Source organism: Telopea speciosissima, chromosome 6 (assembly GCF_018873765.1).
Source record: "Telopea speciosissima isolate NSW1024214 ecotype Mountain lineage chromosome 6, Tspe_v1, whole genome shotgun sequence".
In the NCBI taxonomy this organism is placed as follows: domain Eukaryota; kingdom Viridiplantae; phylum Streptophyta; class Magnoliopsida; order Proteales; family Proteaceae; genus Telopea; species Telopea speciosissima.
Genome location: NC_057921.1, coordinates 31183380 through 31203806, shown reverse-complemented (window position 1 = coordinate 31203806; position 20427 = coordinate 31183380). Strand labels below are relative to the sequence as shown.

Sequence of the window (20427 nt, the reverse complement as noted above, 5' to 3'; positions counted from 1 at the left end):
TCGGATCTTTTAGATTGGTATCATATCAGTATCGTATCCACAAGAGAGAGAGAGAGAGAGTACACTAAAATCGATACTGATCCTATACAAGACACTGATCATGATATCTGTTCTGATACATATCAATATTGGTCACGATATTCTTTTTTATTGGTAAGTAATCACGATACTCGTTATGATACCCTAAATTGTATATCGGCGTGTAATGAATAAGAAGTAGCTATAGCTTGGGAATTAGATGTGGGAGAATAAAAATTGAAAGTATGATTACTAAGCGTTGGAATTGATTTACATAGAAATATATGAGACATTGATCGAGCGTGGGTGTGATTGGCTGCCTAACACTTTTTCAGTCCGTAACTTTAAACTTATCCAAATAACTATGATAACATTTGTCTTTTCTAAAATTAGGTGACGGCTTATAAAAAAAAACCAGATAAAATACCGATTTGTCGTCTATTTCCACGCAAGAGTCAAGAAGAAGAGGGTGAGCTCTAACCTCGTGTCTTCTGTTATAATTGAGGAAATCCCATCTCGACCTCTCTCTCCGGTACCGAAAAGGAGGTAGTTATATTTTGAAGCAAAATGGGTGGGTTATCCTAAGCTTGCTCAAGTCGTCTCTAAAGCGTGAGCATCTCAATTCCAAGGATCATCATCCTTCCAGCTGTATTCTAAACTCAAGCAATGTGGCTATGACCTTCAGATATGGAGTTTGAGCACTTTAAAAAATGGTCAGAAGGAGATATCTCGCTTAACTGAAGAATTGAATCTCATTCAACAAAATCCTCAGCACGAGACTTTGCAAGACAAAGAGGTTCTAATTCGTAGTCAGTTGGAGGAGGTTCTTCGATAGGAAGATTACATTGATTAGGCTCACAAGTCTAAAGTTCAATGGCTTGCGGAAGGTGACCAAAATACTGCCTACTTTCATACAGTCGACAGTCCAATTTTATCCCCCAACTGTGTTGCCTGGATAGTTCTTGGACGACTAGTGCTTCTGATATGGCAAACTTGGCCCTTAAATATTTTGCTGATTTTTACATCCTCTAACCCTTCCCAAATTTATGAATTGAATCTCATTCAACAACATCCTCAGCATCAGCCCAAGTGTTAATTACACGACCTTGACTGTCAACTACGGATTGGTTGAAATTGAAGCCATTTAGGTTGAAAGCCATGGTGCTAATACCTAAAGCAATGAACCAGATACCTATTACAGGCCAAGCAGCTAGGAAGAAATGTAAAGAACGAGAATTGTTGAAACTAGCATATTGGAAGATCAATCGGCCAAAATAACCATGAGCAGCTACGATATTATAAGTTTCTTCCTCTTGACCGAATCTGTAACCTTCATTAGCAGATTCACTTTCAGTGGTTTCCCGGATCAAACTTGAAGTTACCAAGGGACCATGCATAGCACTGAATAGGGAGCCGCCGAATACACCAACTACACCTAACATGTGAAATGGGTGCATAAGGATGTTGTGCTCAGCCTGGAATACAATCATGAAGTTGAAAGTACCGGAGATTCTTAGGGGCATACCATCGAGAAGCTTCCTTGACCGATTGGGTAGATCAAGAAAGCAAAGCAATAAGCTAAATATGCAAAATCAAGGGTGAGACTTGCAAGACAAAGAGGTTCTAGTTCAGAGGAGGTAAATTATTGGGCTCAAAGGTTTAAGTTCAATGCTCGAAGTGACCAAAATCGCAAGGGTGAGACTTTGCAAGACAAAGAGGTTCTAGTTCGCATCGGTTGGAGGAGGTTATTCGACAGAAAGAATTACATTGGGCTCAAAGGTTTAAAGTTCAATGGCTTACAGAAGGTGACCAAAATACTGCCTACTTTCGTATGTCGACTGTAAGAAGACAACAGTTCAATTTTATCCCCCGACTACGTTGCCCAGATGGTTCTTGGATGACTAATGATTCTTGTATGGCAAACTTGACCCTTAAACATTTTGTTGATTTGTTTACATCCTCTAACCCTTCCCAAATTTATGAATTTTTAGATTGTGTGAATAGTAGAGTAACTTCTGATCAAAATAGGAATCTGTGCTCTCCTTTTACCCCTACTGAGATTAGGAAAGCAGTTTTTCAAATTGACCCTTATAAAGCCCTTGGGTATGATGGTCTCCCTGCAAAGTTTTTCCAATTGCATTGGAACATTATTGGTGGGGACATCGTTAATGTTGTCTAATGGTTCTTTCAATATGGGCATATGCTTCGGAGTTTCAAATGAACATTTATTACCTTAATTCCAAATTAAAAGAATGCTAGTGACATGAACCATTACAAACTTATTAGCCTTTTTACTGTTATGTACAAAATAATTGCCAAATGCCTAGTCATTAGGTTAAAACCTTTTCTTAATTCCTTAATTAGCCTTTTCCAAAGTGCATTCATTCTTTATAGGGCTATTTCAGATAATGTTTATGTTGCACATGAGGTGTTGCATCAAATGAAACTGTCCAAAAGTAAAAAAAGGTTTATGGTTTTAAAACAGGATTTATCAAAGGCTTATGATAGGGTTGAATGGCGTTTCCTAGAGAAATTGTTGCTTAAATTAGGATTTCACCAGACTTGGACCAATTGGGTGATGCAATGTGTTACCACGATTTCCTATTATGTCAAACTAAATGGGAAACTTGTGGGACCAATTCTTCCCCATAGAGGTCTTAGGTAAGAATGTCCACTTAGTCCTTACCTTTTCATTCTTTGCCAAGAGGCTTTGACTTGCCATTTTCTAAAGGCTGAGCGGCACAATGTGATTTCTGATATTCGAACTACCAAAACTGGACCATCAATTTCTCATCTGCTGTTTGCAGATGATTGTTTAATTTTTTCAAAAGTTGGTCATTTGGAGAGTCAAGTTATCATAAACTTAATAGGAGACTATTGTGTTGTTTATGGACAGCGACTGAACATGTCTAAGTCTAGTGTCTGGTTTAGTCATCATGGCACTAATACTCCTGTAAAGGATGAGGTTGTATCCTCTACCAGCTTTTGGGTCGTGTCTGATTTAGGAAAATACCTAGGACTTCCTATCAGTTTTGGTCACTCCAAAAGAGCTATTTTTTCCCATATTATTGAAAGGGTCCAATCTAAGCTTTCAGGTTGGAAGGAGCTGTTAGTCTAAAGCGATCCGAATAGGGACAAAATCCCAAAAGCCAGGATCTCCATAGGGCGTTCAAGAATACAATCAAATAAATAATAGAAAATAGGGATAGAACCACCAACCTTGTTTCGCATCCATAGTGATGATGATTGCAGCGGAAAATAAAGAACAAAGATCTAGGTGCTTCCACTCTATTCCCAAAGTAACTGGTCTGATGAGAATACCGAATGCGCAGGGACGATGAACACTGAATATCTCCCTCTTTTTCAAGAATGCACTCCTCAATAGTAATTGAGAATAATAAGTTGTGATGGGTAGAGGGGGGGACTTAGCTCTCCTTATATAGTAATCCATATAGGGTCTAACTCATCACAGTCCCAATAAGAATCTATCTGGCCCACACTAAGCCAGTCCACATTAGACTTCTAATATAACTTAATGACCCCACTTTATTAGACCAAAACCCTAATTAGCCTGGTTTAGGGATTTAATTATGTCCATATGGAATTTTATTAGAACTAAAATTCTAACAGGAGCATCTTTTGTCAGCAGCGGGTAAGGAGATATTAATAAAGTCTATTGTATCGGCTCTTCCCTCATATACAATGTCAATGTTTCTTCTCCCTTCTTTTTTATGTTTGGATCTTACTAAATTGATTAGGAAAATCTGGTGGAAGGATAAGCTAAGAAAAGGGGTTTATTGGAAGAAGTGGGAAGAGCTTTGTTGGAATAAGCTGATGGGTGGTTAGGGGTTTAGGGATTTGGAGTCCTTTAATCAAACGCTTTTGGCTAGGCAGTCTTGGAGATTTCTTCATAATGGTGATGCTCTTTGGGTAAGGGTCTTGAAAGGGAAATACTTCCCTATCTCCTCTTTTTCTTAAGGTTCCTTTTAAGCACAATTGTTCTTGGGGTTGGAGAAGCTTATTAAATGGTAGAGATCTTCTTTTAAAAGGTTTACAAAGAAGGATTTGTGATAGTCGTCCCACTGCTGTATTTCGGGATCATTGAATCCCTTCCCTCCCTGAAAACTGTATTACTAGTATAAACTCCCATCCTCAAATTTCCTTTGTATCTGCCCTCAATACTTAGTCTTTCCGGCAATGGAATAAACCCCTTATATCCTCTTTATTTTCTAGTGTTGAAGTGGCAGCTATTGAGCAGATACCTTTATGTGTTATTCCTAAGGATGATAGTTGGAGTTGGGCCATCTTTAACCATGTTGATCCTGATTTACAGGGTACTCTTGCAGCTGCTTTGGTCTCAATTCGGGAAGGCCATATCTTCTTGCCTACCTCGACTACTCCTGCTTCTGTGGTGACTCCTTCAGCTGGGGTTATTCCTCGCTCTCTTCCTCCTGTTCATTCTCTTATCTTTTCGGATGGTGCATGGAAGGTTGACTCTAGGAAAGGAGGTAGTGGTGTCCTCATTTGATCAAACCTGGGTCCTTTTGTTGTTGCTCGATGTTGATTTGGTGCTAGTCCATTTGTTGTTGATACAGAGGCTGAATCTATTAGAGATGGGTCCTTCTTACCCGTGCTTTGTCTATTCCGATTGTGGTTATTTTTAGTGATTGCCTTGCTATTAATCGTAAGATTACAAGGCTATATTAGTGCTCTTGATTGGGCTGCAGATTGCATTGTTGATGACATTCTGATTCTATGTTCTAATTTTTATTTTGTTATGTTTAGTCATGTTCCTCGAGCTTCCAATAGGGAAGCCCATTTCTTAGCAAAAGGTGCTTTTAGGTTTGGTTTCTCTAAGGTCTGGTGGTTACATCCGCCTCGTGGTCTTGTAAACTTTGCGTACTTACAAAGGAGCTTCTCCTTCTGTGATTTTTGTTAATAAATTCTTTGTTTTCCCTTATTCAAAAAAAACGAAAAACAAAAAAAAAGTAGAGGGCTCTCCTCTAGGTGTATGCACTAACCATTGCATCGACAAGGTGTCACTAGGATGTAAGAGGGGAAGCTCAATAAGATAGGTGGAGGTAGGCTCAGATTAGCTTGCAAGTTTTAGGCTAGGCCCAACCACCTAAGTTAAAGCCTAATAGAACATCATAGGCCCATGAAACTTATTACTTACCTCTAATGGCTTTTTATGTGCCATATTAATGTCGGATTGCCCACTGTGTACTAACTAGGGTAATTAAATTTGGAAAATTAATGGATTGGGAAGTAGTGTTTTTGTGGCCAGCACTCCTATGTGTCTGTCTATCTCTCTTCTCCTCAAAATAAGGGAGCAGAAGTATCTTTTCATATGGGAGTAGAGAAATAGACTCATGGGAGTGCTGGCATAGGCCACACTCCCTGATAGAGTTTTTTTTCTTCAATGGATTATATATGGTTATAATATAAGTTAAGAGAACGGGTTATGGCTCTGTAGGACAACAAGGGGGGGCTATGGCTCTTATCTAATGGAGTCTACTCTGCTACCTTGATATTCCATCTGAAAACCATTATTTACAAATAAAAAAAAGACTACAATTAAATTTAGAAATTAAATTTTACAACTAATTGTTGATCCACACCTGAATTTTTTATGCCTATGAAAAGAAAATATATGAAAGAGGGTGGACCCTTTTCTTCTAATAAAAAAAGGTAATTAATAACTATAGCAAGGGAGTGAACCATGGCATTCTTCCAACTTATTACTCTAGCTTTAAATAATTGGGCACCTAAAATAACAACTAACTATGAACTTGACGATTCAGAACGAGAGAGAGAGAGAGATGCCTGGACCGAAGGGTTAGGCTAAACAATGAGAAATTCCTCCGGTGGTTCCAGTGATATGGAAATCTGCAAACAACTTTGCCCTAATTTGCTAATAAGTTTTCTTGCTCAAGAATATGCTCGTCATCTCTCTCTCTCTTTCTCTCCACTTCCATAACTTCAACGCCCTCTTACAGATCTGGGAGCCTAGATTTCGCAGAGAAGTGGTACAATACTCACTCCAACAACGCTCATACCTCTGTTCACTAGGACCAAGCAGGATACCGCTGCTACTACTCTTGCCCTAACCATAAGTGTTCTTGCCCTAATAATGATAAAGCGCAATAAGCCCAAGTAATGTCGAAATGTTGGAAGGGGAACAAGGCGAATATGTATTGTTACTGTTTCTATCATAATGAGAGAAGGTTATCTCCTGTTAAAGAGTTTCATCTAACCCCCTCTTCGAGTTGGTCATGAAATAGGAAATCAATTTGAACATGAATAACATAGACCCACCATTTGTGTCACCACTACACAACGAAAAAGCTCTCTTTGTTATTGAGGTTCTACCACAATTGTCAATAGTTCATTTATCTAAGCATAACATTAGATGCTACAGACCTAGGTAACCAAACCGTTTTTTTAGATAGATTCAGGATGAATCCAACTAATAAAACTCAGGGTAACCAAATAGTTTTACAGGAAGATTCAAGTCACAGAATCATGGTAACCAAACAGTTTATTTTCCAAAATAACGAAGCCACATATGTTAACTCTATGGAGGACCATCCAGAATGAATACAGACTCCAAATTGGTTTAGGCAACCAAACACACCCTAAGGTGGTGAGCCTAGGCGCTGCTGCCACTCATCCTTATTTTTATTTTACATGAAAATTTGCATCAGTGTAAAAGTTTTCTATTTTTTTTTTTTTGTCATTTTCCAATAAAACAAAGGGTGGAAAATCTTATTTTAAATGAAAGCTTCCCGTTTCCTCCTCTTTACATGGAACAAACAGAGCTATTCATGAGATTAATTAATGGTTATAAAGTTAGTTTCCATGGTTTAGACATTTTAAGGCTTTTTAATTTGTAATTTTAGGGTGTTTCCCCATCAAGATAAGTGAATATTTTTTTAAGCTTTGAAGATGAACGGTTTGAATGAGTAGAAGGCAAAAGATAGACATATACACTTTATAACTGAGTTTCCATTCACCCATGATGAAGAGAGAATCTCTTAGTCCATGCCGTCTGCTTGGACTAAGAAAGGGTATTGTGGCCCATAAACTTTTTGGGCTCAAGTGGGCACATGCAAATCAGGACTACATATTTTAGGCCCAGGCTGACTGGGCCTCGACTCTCAAACCACCCACTCCCAGCATTTGATTTACATCCAATTCGGTTAGGGGATCTTAGACGTTTGAACCATGAAGGTGGTTGGTCCAGTTTCCAGTTCAATTTTAAAATTTATATTCTAATGTAATAGTTAATATAAATGTTAGGTTAAAATTCTAATAATGAAAGATTAGAGAATATTTTTTGAAGAAAATAGTTTTCTGTCACCCAGGGTGAAGAGAGAATCTTTTCATCCAAGGTGATTTGACATTGTGATTGGAATCTTAGACCAGTGAATGTCATCATTAACTGTTGAATTTCTGTGTCTTATTTAAGTTCAAACATTTCTCTTTTAGAAATATCCTTACATATGGGTTGTGTCTTTTCACAAAGAGACATCCATATACATGGATTTAGAATCTCCATGAGAGATTGAATCATAATCACACATTATTTGAACACACTCCTCCATCGAGACACCTTGAAAGTGTCTCGAAAGGATACTTTATCTCTATAAATAGAGGGTGGGTTGGCTATTCATTCTTAGTGTTACCAATACAATTTCAAGAATTCTTCACTCTTTTTTTTTTTTTTCCGTTGCTTCTCTAGTTGTGTTGAATGTCGAGCACAACTATTGTGTATTGGTATCCTTGGGTGGCCTAATGAGTGAGTGCGTCACTATTAGATAGCCTCACATTTTGGAGTCGTTTTATCTTGGAGGTTGATTGATAAGTAAACCTATTTGCACCAATAGGGGCATTTACAACCTTAATGAGAGTGATCATTTGGAACGATTCAACCCATTCAAGTGTTGTAGAATTCGAACAAGTTCAAGTCTTGTAGAATCCTAATAAAGCAAAAGTCACTATACCCTTCTTCAATTGGTGGATGTTGCTACATACGAGGTAAGCCTTTTATTCTTTTGGTGTTACGTATTAGAGAAGAAGAACGGTACCCGATCGTGTGGTCCCTGCACCAATGCGAAGGGGGAAGGGGCATTGATGAAGAGGATTTTTCATTTTGTAGAGGGCAAATCGATCATTTAAGGGGTTGCATCTGGGATGGGACGCAGGGGCCATGTGACTACACAACGATCTTTTTCCTAATTTGATTGCTTTATTAATGATTAATGGTGAAGTTGATAGAGGATATGATTCCCATTTAATTATTGAGTGTATTTGATTACTTTGTAATATATCTACTTCCAAGCCTTAGTTGTAGCTTAGAAGTTAATTTAGTAGGCTATAGTTATTCATGGACTAGGGGATAATCATGTCAAGGACTTTTTAAGAGAGAGAGAGAGAGAGAATTGAAGGGAGGGAAAATGATGGGAAAACATTTGGGTCACAATGCATAAGCATGGATGCTCATAATTTGATTGCTTTATTAATGGTCTCCCTAATTCATGATTAAATCAGATGATTATGTCTCTAGTCTCTACCCAGTAGAGTACTCACTTACATTCTATATTTCTCTCTTCAAAGTTAAGAAGACGTGTCTCTAAGTCAAACCACAAAGAAAGCTCTTTTTATTTATTTATTTTTTGGTAACGATTTTTTATTTATTTATTATTTATTTTTTTAAGTAAAGGTATTAAGAACATCATATACTTTATGGGTTATATATATGGCCATAGATGTGTTGAGAAAGCCCACCTTATCACTTTCATTCTAATTATCTAATCGATATTTTATAGTCTTGGGATGCAATGGATTTTTACAATTGATTCATCAATTAATTAGTGATCTTGGGGTTGTGTTTGGTTGGGTTTTATGTATTATATTATGTAATGGTCTACATAATATTATTGGATTTGTATATGTTTGGATTGGGTTTTGGATCCATATATATTCAAGGGTAAAATTGTAATTTTGTAAGAAATAGGATTTTTAGGAATTTTTTTTATATATTATTTTTATGGGAAAAACTTTAGACACAAGCAAAGAGATCATATTGTGAGATGGAAAGTGGTACAAAGAGTTTTTCAACCTTAGTGAAAATCTCTAGTTCTCTCGGATGGATATAAACATTTGGACCGAACCACGTTAAATTATTCGTGTTGTGTGTGATTGCTTACGAAATAGCCATTCCATGTAGCACACTAGATGAAAGTTTCCGGGGATGGTTTGATCACAAGAAACTTTACCTTATCCATCACTCTATCTCTATCAATAATTCCCCCACAAATATTATACATATTCATACAATTAGTAGCATCTTAAATGGATATTTCAGCCTTAATGAAGTAAATAAAAAATGTTCGATGAGGATGTGGTGGAAACCAAGGTCTCTTACGTCTCACCTAGATCAGATTTTGGGCAATGAATGATCGAAGATTAGATCTACATCCAAGAATCGTTTCTAACATTCAAATGAAGTAATGAGTAATGAAAAACCCATATATTTCCCCTCCACATTTCTAAATGATAGGTTAGAGCAATTGCCATTGTAGTTGGTCGCAGGGTTTTAGTAATCGATAATGGGAATGGTATCGGTGTTCGTTGATACTAATCTGGATCCGTCCATATCAATCTTGATTGGTCAAGTATAATCTTATTTTCTTCAAAAAAACAAACATAATTTTTTTTTTAAAACATTTTTACTTTTATCCGTACTGATCCATCGATACAGGATCAACTAAGAATCAATATTGGTCTCCACCGATATCGATACAAATCAGCCAACCCGACTAATCCAATATTGATTCCTCAAACCATGGTTGGTTGGGTGGTATCCTGTCAGTAGAGTGCATATCAATATCGATCTCCACCAATACATGCAGCTAAGAATCAATATTGGTCTCCAACAAAATCGATACAAATCAACCAAACTAACTAATCCAATATCGATTCCTCAAACCATGGTTGGTTGGTTGGTATCCTGTCACTAAAGTGCAATAGGTTAGGGCGTCCCACTTTTACCTTTACCCCTCTAGTTTTTATCACCTCCAATTCCTGCCCCCTCCCTTTCATAGGTCATAGATGTAGTTCAAAGTTTTTTTATTTTTTTAAAATGAAGCACGTGGTATTGTAAGGTTAGGTTGACTAGAAAGAAAGGCCAAAAAAACAAAAACAAAATAGGTAGGGTTTTGGAGATGATGAAGCTGTGGGGTCCATTACTTTCAGGTGCACAGCCAATGAGAAGCCACGATTAATGAATGAAACGTTCATAATTTAATAGGAGTAACACAAGATCAAACAGATTAAGCCAATTTATTGCTTTATATCTTATATATTTAATGGAAAAGGATTCTGAAAAGAATGGATACTGAGAACTCTCACCCCATACCTTATAAGCTTAAATTTTTATTTTTATTTTTTAAATTGGAGAACCTCATTAATATATCATATAACCCCCCCCCCCAAAAAAAAAAAAAAAGTGTACAAGAAACTGACCGTTTGGCGCTGACACATTTTGACCGTTATAAACAGCTTTCAAGCATTTCAAAATCTCTCTTCCCTCGCTTCACTACGTGCCGTCCATTTCTCCTCATCATCCTACGGCTCACTTTCCCTCTGAAACTAATTCCTAGATCGCTTTGCCAGTTTACCTTCCCCTCCTCTTCTTTTCACCTGTTTGATCGCCGGTGCTGCTTTAGCTACTACTGCAAGTGCCAGGTTCTTCTTTGACATCTCAAAATCAAACTACTTGACGAGATTTTCTGTTTTTCACCGGAGAGATCTTTCATTTCACAGCATTTTTGACTATTTTGGCCATCTGGGTCTTGAGCAGAAATCCATGGCTTCCGTTGCAGGGCATGTTTGAATAGATAGCTTTATTTTGCCTTCATTGGTCTTTCTTTAGTTTCTTCTAGAATGCCCGTTTCTACACGTTCGCAGGTCTTCAGCACCGAAGATGACTCGACTGCAACAACCCAGCGAGTACGATCCAGGACCCTTCAAGAAGATCCACAACTTGCTCCATCTCCACTGAGAAACCCACATCACAGGTTGAAGGAGAAGATGAAAGCTCTTACACTTTTGTACGAGCAGCAGAAAGCGGCTGCTGCTTCACAGAAGACCCATTCTGCGAGAACCGAAGACAAGCGTTTCTTGACCCAAGCAAGCGTCGAACTCTCTGGTTCTGGTAAAGGAGAAGACGATAAAGAGCAGAAAGAAAAGAAACCTTGTTCGGCAATGAGAGAGAACATATTACTACCCAATTCCATCGTCACAAGGACCTTCGTGTTGCCACCGCCGAATGTCTCCAACATCTCTGAAGATTCCAAGGAGAATATGGTGATGGGTGGTACTGATCGGATTGTAGGGTTTACTTGCCCTAGGAAAGAGACGGATTCGACTACTAAAGTGGTGAGAAAGCTTTCCATGGGAGCTTTGGGTCCTCAATCGGAACCGAGAGACCTTGGAGGGACTAAAACTGTGCCAGAATTGGAGACCATTTCGGAGAAATCTGGGGTTGGTAGCCGTATTCTTGTTTTTGTTAGGCTTAGGCCCATGGCCAAGAAAGAGAAAGAAGCTGGGTCACGGTGCTGTGTTCGGATTGTTAACCAGAGGGATATTTATCTCACGGAATTCGCATCGGAGATGGATTACCTCCGGTTGAAGAGACTCAGGGGACGCCATTTTACCTTTGATGCTTCATTCCCAGATTCTACCACCCAACAAGGAGTTTACTCTACAACGTGAGTTTTCAAAGCCTCAATTCCTTACATCTTCTGTTTGAATTAATTTTTTGCAGAAAAGATTAAATCTTTACCATTTGTTGCTTCGATTCTTATTGTGAAGCAACCAAGATCATCTTTCCAGAGCAGGGACTGAAGTTTCTATCTTAATCTTCTTTTCCATTTTATTATCCTTTCTATGGGAACTTCTATTCTTGTTTAATAAAGCTCCATTCAATGTTACATAGGACCTCAAACTGGTTTTCTAGTCCCACCTCTTATAACATTTAGGTAAAGTCTATCAGGAAAATTAACAGAAGTAGTTACCAATTTGGATGTGCAGGACAGCTGAGCTTGTTGAAGCAGTGCTACAAGGGAGGAACGGGTCAGTGTTCTGCTATGGAGCCACAGGAGCTGGAAAGACTTACACTATGCTTGGGACAGTTGAGAACCCAGGGGTGATGGTTTTGGCAATTAAGGACCTTTTTGCTAAGATTCGTCAAAGGAGTTGTGATGGTAACCATGTGGTTCAACTTTCTTACCTTGAGGTCTATAATGAAACAGTCAGGGATCTGCTCTCCCCTGGAAGGCCTTTGGTTCTCAGGGAAGATAAGCAGGTATACCTTTAACTTAGATACCCCTTTCCTTGTAAATTCATGGTTACTTCAGTAAGATAATCAAGTACAATTTCTACTAGTTTAGTTCAGTTATCTACTCTTCTTCTATATTTTGGTGATAGAAGCCATCTTCATAGGGCAAGCAGTTCAAAGCCTGAAGCAATACCATTATTCTTTGTTTTTGATTTTTGAGCTTCATCTCATGATTTGAATATGGATAATTAAACATGTTGTGAGAATATCTAAATTAAGAAACATAATTGTGTTTCCTCTTTTTCTTACCAAACCACCCTATGGTTCAACTCGGATGACTTGGGATGTCTGAAATCCAAAGAAGCAAAATAGGATTTCTTTTTTCACCTCATTTTATTGATTTAAAGTCTTAAGTCTTGAATCATGGACTCTGAAGCAACAAAATTCTTACTGCATCAGGGGATTGTGGCAGCAGGACTCACTCAATACCGAGCCTACTCAACAGATGAGGTATTTCACCCACTCAACTTTTCTATGTCAATGTTGATTGCTGTAATGTTAAAAGGAACAGGATGGAAATTGCTATTTGATTTTTTTTTTTATATGACAGGTAATGGCATTGCTCCAACGTGGAAACCAAAACCGAACCACTGAACCAACTCGAGTGAACGAGACTTCTTCTCGTTCTCATGCTATCCTGCAGGTAATTCAAAAGGCTAAGCCTTAAAGTAAGCCAACTTCTTTATCCCCATTCTGCAAGATTTAGGGTTGACAAAAGAGTATATACTCATTATTAGAGGGGCCACCAATCTATTCAACCCAGTGATATGGCCAAACATTCAGAAACCAACCTGTGTTTTCACTAAGAAAGGACTTGATGACAACACATTTGGATCCAAGATCTAAGTGGAATTGATCAAGAATCTGGTTCATCTAACACCAAGATCTAATTTCCTCAGAGTCATGCTTATGGAATATATAACTCAGCAGTGATGCTTATACCATGAATTTGTATGTCAGTCCCGCTAACATTCTTCTCAGTTCTCATGCTATAATTTTTAATTACATGTAATTTATAAAAGGAGAAAAGAAGGCTTAACAGTTTATCATCTTATGTTGGTCCCTATTATGTGCATCTTGTGTTTGGTTATCTAAGCGAAATAAACAATGTGTTCTAAAGGAGCCAGCCAGCCATTACCAATTCCTCAAGAGCTCGGCGTATTCTTGTTCTGCTCTTAACATATTAACGTCAGTTGAACATAGTGACTCCAATAAGTTAATTGAATCCTTGTGAAGTAAATTGATTATAAAATGTTGTTACTGACATAATCTGGTCTTGGATTTGGTAGCATTTGAATCACATATCTAAATGATCAGGAAAATATAACCTGAATGATGACATTAATATGTTAAAAATAAAAAAAATTGTGAAAAGAAGTTGTTGAACATAAATGTTAGTAGTCATTTCTCGTGGATATCTTTTGATCTTTGATAAGGTGGTATTTGTATCTTCTCTACTTCCTAATTTATACATGTTATCTCGGCTATATGACTTTCAGGTCATGGTTGAATACAGAGTGAAAGATGCTGCCATGAACGTTGTCAACAGAGTGGGAAAGCTTTCGTTGATTGATCTTGCTGGATCAGAGAGAGCCCTTGCAACTGATCAGAGAACACTGAGGTCACTTGAGGGTGCAAACATAAATCGTTCTCTTCTTGCACTTAGCAGCTGCATCAATGCCCTTGTTGAAGGCAAGAAACACATCCCTTATCGTAATTCTAAGCTTACCCAACTCCTCAAGGACTCTTTAGGGGGATCATGCAACACTGTCATGATTGCCAATATAAGCCCAAGCAATCTTTCATTTGGTGAGACACAGAACACCCTTCACTGGGCTGATCGTGCCAAGGAGATTCGAACAAAGGTTCTTCTTTTAAGCCTTTCACTGTCATTTCTATGCTTCATTATTGTGATAACAAAAGTAATTGACATCATCCCATACCACAGGCATGTCAAGCAAACGAAGAGCCACTTCAAGTACCAGAATCTGAGACTGATCAGGCCAAGCTTATACTTCAATTACAGAAAGAGAATCGTGAGCTGAGAGTACTACTGGCACGCCAACAACAGAAGCTACTAGCTGCCCAAGCACAGTCCTTGGCAGTAAATTCCTCTCCAACTCCCTCATCAGTCACCTCACTTCTCTCTCCTCCACCATCTTCAGGGCAACCAAATGAGAAACGACGACCCAGATCCTCCATCTTAGCAGGGAACTGCTTCAATACCCCAGTGTCTAAAAAGAAAGGAGCTGATGAGCCAGTCCGAGAGCTCCGGAAGACTGTGAAGGCATTGGAGTCTGAGTTGGAGAGAATAAAGAAGGAGCACCTGCTACAGCTAAAGCAGAAAGATAATTTCATCCACGAGCTGTCACGTAAGTGCATACATTCACCACATGGAACAGGAGTAGCTGGAACCAGGAGGGTAGTGACAAGGGCCAGCTTGAAACCAAAAGAATCAAATGAAGGTGAGTTAAAGAGCCCAAATCACCGTTTTCTATCGCCAGCACCAGCGGCTAAGAAACGAAGCTTCTGGGATATAACCACCGCCAACAGCCCATCAGTTACAAAGTTGAACAGCAGAAAAACTAGAAGCCATATTGCCAGTGGACCTCCACCAGCAGCTCCTTCCATGCTTCTCCAGGTACAGGGAATTCTTCTTTCTCTCCTTTCCTTCAGTTTCTGGAAAATGCTCAGAGAACCACTGACTACAAAATCATCAAGATGATTATGATTTATGATCAATATTCCCAGGAGGGACCTATTCCATATTTTCTACATGTCTTATGTGTGAGGATGAATCCTTCTCCTTTGGGCCATAATTCTTGTTCTTAATTTCTTGTTTCTAAACCCCTTTTTGAGCTTGTTGAAGTTGGTAGGAGTAGTAGTACCATTTTTGTCCTGAATTGTTTGCTGTAAGAACTCTGTGCCTATAAACTTCTTAAAGTGCCTACCATTGCATTATTATATTCCTTAACATTCAGATTGATTTGTGGTCCTGTATTGACCTGACTGGATCCATCAAAATAGCTTGCTCAAGTTAGTAGAACAATGTTACAGTTTATATGACCTGCTTGCTCCATTTGTTATGGCTTGCTTAAATTTCACTTACAATTGGCTAAATTATCTTAAAACGTAAAACCAGATTATTGTGGAAGGATTGAAAAGATGGTCCCATATATATTCTCTCACTATTAATCTAATCTAACTTCTTCAGTGCCCTTCTACATGAATAAAAGAACTTATTTTACTTATCATTTACAATTACTAGAACAAGAAAAGATTAAATGGTCCATTACACAGTATAAAATTATGCCTCTCCCCCCCCCCCCCCCCCAAAGCTTCCTTCTGTCTCTATTATGTGAGTTCTTTCTTCTGCAACTGATGCCCCCAAGCCCCCTTCTGTCTCTATGTGAGTTCTTTCTTCTGCAACTGATGCAGCTTGCGTATCCATGTTTCTGCTTTCTTTTGATGTTTGGACCGCATGTCATCAATTGCGTCCTTCAGCCAGGATTTGCTCGCCAATTGCCCGAACCTCCAAAGCGATAAAAGATGGCGAAGAGGAAGATGACCAGTGTTTTTATTTTGTTTTCCTCCTCTTCATGCTCTCTCTGCACAAGCTGGTGGTCTCAGATGGGAAAGGAGACGATTTGCTGGCTGCTCACCTTTGTATTTGTAATTTGTAAATCCAAGAAGCCAAAAAGGGTGCTTATTTATCATTATTTTTGTGTAATTGTTTCTCATTTCAATGCAAACTGCAAAGTGCCATTCCATCACATCTCTCATATGTTAATTTCTTCATGAAATCCTACTCAGCAGAGAATTTCATTATTAATTAAATGATAACCGTTATTTTGGTGGGTACAATTTGGAACAAAATTTACTAGTCCAAACCAGGAGGATTACTGGTCGCATTTTGATTCCCATTGTCATTCAAGATAATGACATTCCCATTTCTTAGTTATTCTACTGTAAGAAGCAAGAACATAAGCTTCTCTTGAACCATCCATGATCCTTACTTGATAAATACCCAAGAGGGAGAGAAACCTTTTCCATATTTTCTATATTCTTCAGGTGTCAGGATGATCATTCTCCTTTGGGCCAGAATTCTTGTTCTTAATTTCTTGTTTCTCCATGAAAGGATCATGGAAGCTGTAACCATTAACTTGATTACAGGATATGTTCTTCACTCCAAAATCATCAAGCTTGGATCGGCAATGACAAGTCAAGAAGACCTTTCTTGCCTCCAATGCATTCATCACATAAACATCTATTTTGATTGTAAACTCACCCCAAATGGACGAACCATGACTTAATGTAATTAGTATCACTAGGACCAGCTTAACATAGAGAGGCCCAAAACTAGTTACCACCTCCATCTTGATCTGGTCCAATAGTTTCAACATTGGTGTTTGTTTATGTAAACAAATAGAGATTCCCATGGATTCAGATCATACCTGAACGGATCTGGGAATGCAGCGGAAGAGATCAAGAACCCGCCTTTGATTACAAACACATGAACTCGAACGATCTTTGAATATCTTGAAAGGTTTCTCCATGAAGAAGAACTCCACACCACAAATCTTTAGGAAGAGATGGAATCCCAAGAGCATACAACATGGAGAGCTAGAGAATTTTTGCTTTCAATAATGTGAGGGGCATTAGGATTAGAGCATCTATTTATAGCCAAAATGCTAAGCCCCCCCCCCCCCCGCCCTTGCAGTCTTTCACTCAAATAAGGAAAGGGACGAGGCGCATTAGCTCAACTATGCATCCAAGTTTCTCTCAGTTGTGTAACTCTTCATACAGGAAATGGGGCATGTGACCTAACAAGATAACCAGAGTACGAGTACTATATCAAGCTTCCATCAAATCAACATAGTACAAAACAATCTCGAAATACCCCCAAATGATCCAACTACACCAAACTCAGCACTCTCGATCCCTCATGATGAGCATTGCTGACTCTTTATATGCAATGTACTCATGACTATATCGATCTCAAAACGACAAGTTGCCCGGGCAATGAGTCACAAAATAAAGGTGTAATTCCAAATGATTTTCCCTGAGCTCCTCATATCGATCTGACTGTTTCCAACAACTTTCCCAATCGTGTCCCGCTGGACCGCATCATACATGATCCTAAGGAGAACGTCAAAGTAGCGTCATTGGAAGTCCTCTTCATGACATAGTCTCAGGTAATAGAGGTACTATGGGATCAATCAAGTATGATCCACGTGGCTCACACAATGACGAAGCAGGGATCCATTCAGTCACTCCCACTATCGGTCAATAGTAGCACATACAATATGATATGTATGCTATGGTGTGACTCCCACTGGAGTGGGCATGTCACTCATGAAATAAACGTCATACAGATCTAAGTCTAGTCGTTGGGACAAGCGTCTAACCTAAGTTTCTAGCCTAGTCACCTTCATGGTTCCTGCCTGAAATCTCACATCCGGCTTCGCTTAGGCTACGCGGAAGTGTGTTGCCTTCCATGTCCGACCTAGTGAGGTCTCATTTTAGTTCTAACTAAGGCGCCAACAAGCACATATGCTCATGCGCTCATCTCACTGGCTATCCTCAAGCGCCAAGGCGAATCACCCATGTGAGTGGGTCGATTCAATGCCTGGTGACATCTTTAAAACTATAAATAAATGTGTACACACAATATTGCTTGATCAAACATATCTCATATATATGTGAAAGGGAGATAAGAATAAACGTCCATCCAATAAAGTGTCCAAAAATAGATACACATCAAATCCGCCTCAGTCTCAAGTTCCTAATGTGAATAAGGTAAACATCTCTAGCAATGGGCTTCGTCAAAGGATCAACCAACATATTGCTAGTGGAGATATGGTTCAAGACCACTTCACCTTGTTCAACCATGTCCCAAATGTAATGATATCAAATTCAATGTGTTTGGCCTTCCCATGAAACTTGGGTTCTTTTGTAAAAAGCGTGGCTGTGCTGTCACAATGTATAAGCACAACGTCGTCTGAATGGGCAGAAACACTAAGTCTCTACAAGAACCTCCTGAGCCAAACGACTTACTGCATTGCTGCTGAACATGTGACATACTCTGACTCCATCGTGGATAGGGCAATGTAGGTATGTTTCGTGCTGCACCAAGTAACAGCCCCGCCTCCTAGGACAAATGCATACCTTGAGGTGGATTTGCGCTCGTCTCTATCACTAGACCAATCAACATCACTATAGCCTCTCATTTCAAATCTGAACCACTGTTGGTGAGCATGAGCTCTGTGGTCCCTCGTAGGTATCAAAGGATCCGCTTCACAACTTGCCAATGAATATGTCCTAGGCTACTTTGATAACGGCTAACCATGCCAACTGCAAAACATATGTCTAAACGCGTACACATCATCATGTACATCAGACTGCCTACTACAGCTGCATAGGGTACTTTGGACATTTGGTTTCTTTCTTCATCAGTTTTGCCTTGTCCATTGTAGTGTTTATAGGTTTCAAGTTATTCATATGGAATCGCTGTAAGATTTTCTTTATGTAAGTCTCTTGAGACAAATCAAGGAATCTCCTAGTGCGATCCCTCACAATCTTTACGCCCAATACAAAGTTGTCCTCACCTATGTCCTTCATCTCAAAAGTAGAGGACAACCAATCTTTAATGGCGACAATCAACACATGTCATTCCCAGCCAATAAGATGTCGTCAACGTATAGGGATAGAATAAGGAAACCTCCCTTAAACCATTTAACATACACACAATAGTCATCTTCAATCATTTCAAAACTTATAGAGGTAATGACATGATGAAATCTAATGTACCACTGCATGGACGATTGCTTAAGGCCATAGATGGAATGTTTGAGATGACATACTTTGTGCTCTTGTCCCTTCACATCAAAACCCACTGGTTAGGCCATAAAGACCTCTTCGCCTAGTTCTCCATTAAGAAAAGTAGTTTTAACATCCATTTGGTAGAGTTTCAAATCAAATTTTGCGACAAGAGCTAGAATGAGGTGGATAGAAGTCATTCTCACCACAGGGGAGAATGTCTCATCATAGTCTAGACCCTCTTTTTGGGTATATCTCTTTGCCACAAGACGTGCTTTGTACTTGTCAATTGAATCATTTGCCTTGCGTTTGACCTTCAGGACCCACTTGTTCCCGATGGTCTTATGCTTAGGCCAAAGATTAACTAACTCCCAGACTTATATCTTACTCATAGAACTCAACTCATCTTGCAGCTTACCACGTTTCCTTAGCTGGAGAGGAAAACGCTTCACTGACTGAAGCTGGCTCATCCTCATCCCTTGGAGTACAAATGAAAACATCCCCTTCATTCTCAAAACGACGACAGGGAATGTGTCCATATGTGCTCTTACACGTAAATAGGTCTTTGGAATCGGGTTGTGCGCTCTCGTTAGGTGGCGCACTCCCACTTGTTTGATGATCACCCTCACCCTCTTTGGCGATTATAAGATGAATCATTAATTCCACACCCTCGCCAAGAGTAGGTGAAACGTGTTCATCAGTCCCTATCTCAAAGAGATCAAGATCCCTGTTAGTGTTTCTTATACTAGGGAAATCGGTCTCAAGAAAATCTACATCGCGTAACTCTGTCTCTGTCATTCCTCCGTCGTGGTGTTCACCGTACATGACATCCTTCCGAGCTATCAGAATATCTTATAAAGATGTACTTTTTAGCTTTGGGGCCAGTTTTCCAAACTTATGGGAGTGACTATGAACATAATTAGCACATCTCTATGGTTGTAGGTGCCCCAAAGTGGGCTTTGTGCCTTTCCACAATTCAGAGGGTGTGGATGGAATTGACTGTGATGGTACTCTGTTAAGGATGTAAGCAGCGGTCAAAAGAGCGTCCCCTTAGAAGGATATTGGAAAGTTGGCATGCGCCATCATTGACCTAGCCATGTCTAGAAGTGTTCTATTCCTTCGCTTCGCTACACCATTTTGTTGCGGGGTGTGAGGAATAGTTAACTGCTTGGTGATTCCTTTTT

The 20427-nt window shown here is 39.1% G+C and overlaps 1 protein-coding gene and 1 pseudogene across 3 annotated transcripts; one reads left to right on the top strand and one right to left on the bottom strand.

Annotated features, from left to right (window-relative positions):
* Positions 1-1076: 1076 nt before the first annotated feature.
* LOC122665612 lies at positions 1077-10785 on the bottom strand (annotated as a pseudogene).
* On the top strand, positions 10712-16195 carry LOC122666263 (kinesin-like protein KIN-8A). 3 transcript variants are annotated; one of them, XM_043862427.1, is made up of 7 exons: positions 10712-11795; positions 12118-12391; positions 12824-12874; positions 12975-13067; positions 13924-14289; positions 14373-15065; positions 15933-16195. In XM_043862427.1, exons 1-7 carry the CDS (start codon positions 10969-10971, stop codon positions 15990-15992), a joined length of 2364 nt encoding a protein of 787 aa, XP_043718362.1. In that variant the 5' UTR covers positions 10712-10968; the 3' UTR covers positions 15993-16195. The 3 variants fall into 3 exon arrangements, with proteins under 3 accessions (XP_043718362.1, XP_043718363.1, XP_043718361.1); XM_043862428.1 differs by having other exon boundaries at positions 15929-16195; XM_043862426.1 differs by having other exon boundaries at positions 15863-16195.
* The last annotated feature ends 4232 nt before the right edge of the window (positions 16196-20427 follow it).

Excerpts from the sequence above, each read along its gene's own strand:
- LOC122666263 (XM_043862426.1), top strand. The coding sequence starts at position 10,969 with ATGCCCGTTTCTACACGTTCGCAGGTCTTCAGCACCGAAGATGACTCG. Across the intron at positions 12,875-12,974 it reads GAGCCTACTCAACAGATGAG|GTAATGGCATTGCTCCAACG; the intron begins GTATTTCACCCA and ends TTTATATGACAG. Across the intron at positions 14,290-14,372 it reads CCAAGGAGATTCGAACAAAG|GCATGTCAAGCAAACGAAGA; the intron begins GTTCTTCTTTTA and ends CCCATACCACAG.